Below are 4,958 nucleotides of genomic sequence, written 5' to 3' on the forward strand. Positions count from 1 at the left end.
ATTGCCGTGCAACCTCTTCTGCTTCACTTTTGTTATTTTGCTGCTTGTGAAGTGTAAAAGTTAAACTAAATAATCTTTTGTGTGCTTGTTATTGCTTGGAAACATCTGCAGCGATTGTGCAAAGATGGGAGGAGGGACAGATAAGGTGGAGGAGAGGAGGGTTGAGATTTTTTGTCCCAATGTTGAGTTATTTATACATTTGCTTTTCTCTCTCTGTTATTGTATAGTGGTGAACCCTTCCCACTTGCAGCATATTTTCCCCGTCCGGTTTTTCAGCCAGTGCAGAGTTACTTCCTGATTATGGGAGTTGTTTTTTTTCAAGAGAATGTGATCTCTGCACTGGAACACTGATAAATACACACCTGGTGTTTGCAATACCAACTAAGCTTATTTCATTTACATCTGGCAGGTCCTAACCAAAGCCAAAAGGGTATTGATCGTAACTTTGGAGAGCAAGATGTGGAAGGTAATTTACACTTTTACTGTAGGTACAAAACTGCACTTAAAAAAACAAAAACTTTAACGGCTCTAAAATGGATTTTCTCACTCTGCTTCCCATACTATAAATTATGAAGGCCTTTATGAACAGTTTTGACTTCTGAATCAAAACAAAATGAGTTTGAATTGGCCAGGGTTCATTAAAAAAAGGTGAAATTCAGCAATATTCCAGTAAAAATGTGACAACAGCTGTTGGAATGTCAATCTAACCACTTGATAGTGTTTGCAATATCTACGGGAAACCACGTAGTAGTAGTTTTTGGCTAACAATCTGACTCTCATCCTGAACAGATCTAGCAGGTCCTTTCCTATAGATACTTGGGTGCATTGATTGAACAGCTGCTGTCATGGAAAATCCATGTTGATTATCTCTTCAAAAGGACAAAACAAAGAATTTATTTTCTCCGTCACCTTATGTCTTTTTGGGGAGAATTCTTCTGTTGTTCCTAACGTTTATTTAAAGGGGCCCTATTATGCTTTTTTCCCTTTCCTGTAGTGTGTTACATAGGTTTTTGTTCATGTCAATGGTCTGCAAAGACTAAAATCCCAAAGTTCCCTCCACTGGGCTCTGGTTTCAGACAGAGGATGAAAAGAGGTGATGCAGCACTTGCAGTATGATACAAATAAAGACCTTTTTGAAGATTAGAGCATTTACATTTCATTAATGTGCGTTTTTTAATTTACTGTCCCCTTGTGTGAAAATGTAAATGTTCCTGCAGTGGGACAAACCAGATTTCTGGTTCTTATTCTGTGTCAAAACATGCATTTTTAAATAATGTTTTTTTTTGCCTTTAATAATAGTGCTCCAGTATACTCTGGAACAAATATCTGATGTATATTTTCATACATGGTAATTAAATCACTTCTACTATAAGTACTGGTAATATTATTAAAAATGTCATAACACATTAAATGTAGCATCTCTGCAGGCATATTCATATTTCTGCACTATTTTGAGAGGGCTTCACCCCCGATTTCTCAGTGAGACCAAATTAAGGCTGACATTGTCATGAGTAGAAATTGATGTCACTTACATATGACAAGTCTTAATTATGCCCTAAATAAAAATGCTTCCAGCGTTATCACTCAACAACAACAGCCACCAAAAGGGAGAGTGGAAGCGCCTGAAGATGGGTAATATAAATACATGTTGGAAGCAAGGGGGAATGTTAAATGTTAAATCAATAAGTGGATGTGAATGTGCTTACCTCGCTGTTTAGGAAGCAGTAAAACACAGACACAAAGAAGCCCTGTGTGGAGAGGAAACAAAACATCATATAAAAAGGAGGGCATTCAAAACATCAACACCCTGATCCAGTTTCCATCGCATGCACAGCACCTTATCAAACGTTACACTCATTCAGTCATCTCTAAGGATGACCAATCCATCCGTCCAACACTTTTTAATCAAAAATACACCCATGCAGATGATATTATACCCTGAGAGCATTTAGGACGTCTACACGTACCTGGAAGGACTCCAAAAAAGAGTTGAAATATATAAAGACAATTTGAGAGATCTCATCTTCCCCCGGGTTGACAAAGAACAGCATATAGGTGAGTCCCAGGAGAGGAAGAAGTACCAGTGTAGCCTTCACAGCTTTCCTGCAGACGATACAAAAAAACAGACAGGAAGGCTGTTTTAAAACTTTTACTCACTGTACGTCTGTATCCCTTCACCACACTCGACAAATCCAAGTATACAACATGAATTATTTGTGTGTGCACATTCAGGAGAAGCTCAAAAGTTTTGTCTCATGCATGTTCACCTGAATAATGCACGTGACAGTAAATGTACCTGTATTGGATTGTCTCTGACGTGGTGGAGGCCCGCAGTTTGGTCATCAGGATTCTCACGATGTTGAAGAGGAAGATGAAGTTGATCTGTTGGGAAAAGCAAAAACAGCGATGAATTTGAGACCTTATATAAAAGGGATTATAGTGTCTAGAAAGAGGCTGTTCAGGGGTCACTGTTTAAAGCAAACAATGGAGGAGGGTTGCCTGGCTGCAGTGGGATACGAAACTCATCAGAGTGTACGGACAACAAAGCCCAGAGCGAGGGTCTCTCACCTGCGGATTCAACTCTCTCCAAAACAGGAAGGCCCTGAGGAACTCTCGTGTTGTGAACCACACAGATGACGTCCGTATACGCATCACGGGTCTAAACTATCATCAGGTTTTAAAAAACACCTTCCCAGTAACTACCAAAAAAACAAAACAGCTTTGCTTTCTTTAATGGCCTTTCATTTATTTTTGAAAGAACTATGAAAGCCCATTTGTGCCAGAAAAAGGAAATAATTGATTGAAATTGAGATTTAGGGTCAAACTGTATGTGTACTAAGTCAACAATATTTATTTCAAAATCAAGGTCAAGTCTATTTAAAGTTAACACTTTTTTTTTTTAACAAAGTATGATTTCAAAGGAATCAGATTGCAATATATTATTTTACATGATAATATTACTATATTAAATAACAATTGATGGTTGTTATTGCATTTTTAATTGGATAATTTTTTCTAGATTAATTGATTAGTTAGGTCAACATTGCAGAGAAAAGCGATTTTTTTTTAATTTAAGCTCCTCACACTCCCAGGTAATTAAAAATACTTTAACAATTTATAAATTATTCCGACAGTTGGTAATTGTTTTCCTGTGGATCAACCTATAATTACAGAGCTTCCTCCATCACTGTGGATGGCAGCAGGATGGTGTATGTTGGTCAGATTTCCTTTTTTGAGATTGACTAGGAAGAAAAATATTAAATAACACCAGCATTATCCTTCAATGATACTTAAACCTGTAACTGTTATCTAAAGTGCACCTTGAGATTAATATTCCCCACAATGTGATGAATGACAAAATCAATAGCTTGCGCAATACATGTGGATTATGTAACAACGGAGTGAAAATAGCTGCAGGAACCCAGGACCAGATGACCTGACCTTGGCCTGAACAGATGGATGGCAATCTCTCAAGAAGCATCCATTTCACCAGCTCAATAACCTCATGCATTATGTTAGCATGTTAATAAGATACTTATTTAATACCTTATCCCAGTACATCACCTAATGCCTGACATTAACTGCCACCAATGGTAAAAGTCACTGATGGTTCACCACCGCAGAAACCTGACAGTTACCTACAATATTCTGGTGTCCTGGAGATGATCCTGGAGGATCAAGTGCTCAGCAAAAGAGATAAAAGCCTGAGAGGCAAATATGCTATTGTAAGCAAGACAATATTCTGTGAAAGTAGCAGAGGGATATTGAAGGAGGCAGATGTGTGCTTTAAGGGGAGAGTAAGGCAGGAGAGACGGAAACATAAAGAGCCTCTTGGTGAGATGCCTTTTTCAACTAGCGAGAGAAGATCAGGGAACATTCTGTTCAAGCAGGGATGGGAAGGTCAGTCCTCCACTGGAGACCTGGCAGGGAGAAAATAGATCAAACTGAGCAGAAAAACGGTCAATCCACAACAGCGAGGGGAGGTAGGGTTCAAAGAGTCAGGGCGTGCATGTGGATCGGGACGGAAGGTGGAACAAGGACTATGAACTTTTAAAATTAAGTAGCAATACCACAAGGTACCATGTGATGTAAAACACCAAAGTGCAAGAGCTTGTTATCCTTAGAAAGGGTTAAAAGTTGCTGTCATGACATTTATTTCATGATGTCACACCCGTTCTTTTCTAAAACACTTGAACGCGCTGTCTTTAAACAACTCTCCTGTTATCTCCATCAGAACAACCTTCTGGATCCGCACCAGTCTGGTTTCAAGGCAGGTCACTCAACAGAAACTGCCCTCCTTGCTGTCACTGAGGAATTGCCCACGGCAAAAGCAGCATCCCTCTCCTCTGTCATCATCCTTTTGGAACTGTCTGCTGCATTCGACACGGTGAATCATCAGATCCTCCTTCACACTCTCCAAGAACTTGGAGTTTCAGGCTCTGCACTTTCCCTCGACACCTCATACCTCAAAGACCGCACCTACAGGGTTACTTGGAGAGGGTCCGACCCTTGTCAATTAACTACAGGGGTCCCTCAGGGCTCTGTTCTTGGTCCCCTCCTCTTCTCCTTGTACACAAACTCGCTCGGATCTGTCATTAGCCCGCATGGTTTTTCATACCACTGCTACGCTGACGACACCCAATTAATTCTGTCCTTTCCCCGCTCAGAGACCCAGGTCGTCGCACGCATCTCTGCTTGTCTAGCTGACATCTCTCAGTGGATGTCTGCTCACCACCACAAGCTCAACCTTGACAAGACTGAACTGCTTTTCCTTCCGGGAAAAGATTGTCCCACCCTTGACCTAACAATCAACATCGGCACCTCTATTGTTTCCCAGACTCAGACTGCAAGGAATCTGGGTGTGACCCTAGATAACAAACTGTCCTTCACTGCAAACATTGCTGCAACAACCCGCTGCTGCAGATACACGCTTTACAACATCAGGAGGATACGTCCCC

The 4,958-nt window shown here is 40.4% G+C and overlaps 1 protein-coding gene across 1 annotated transcript; it reads right to left on the reverse strand.

Annotated features, from left to right (window-relative positions):
- Positions 1-1,706: 1,706 nt before the first annotated feature.
- On the reverse strand, positions 1,707-2,652 carry LOC104967468 (corticotropin-releasing factor receptor 1-like; the record flags this gene model as incomplete). Its single annotated transcript, XM_010796932.1, has 4 exons — positions 2,569-2,652; positions 2,297-2,454; positions 1,968-2,103; positions 1,707-1,748 (listed from the first exon to the last, which is right to left on the reverse strand). Coding segments are annotated over exons 1-4 (420 nt in total), but the record flags the coding sequence as incomplete, so codon positions are not given.
- Between the last annotated feature and the right edge of the window lie 2,306 nt (positions 2,653-4,958).

The sequence above is a fragment of the Notothenia coriiceps genome, unplaced genomic scaffold, assembly GCF_000735185.1.
Source record: "Notothenia coriiceps isolate Sejong01 unplaced genomic scaffold, NC01 NC01_scaffold00037341, whole genome shotgun sequence".
NCBI classification, from domain to species: Eukaryota; Metazoa; Chordata; class Actinopteri; order Perciformes; family Nototheniidae; genus Notothenia; species Notothenia coriiceps.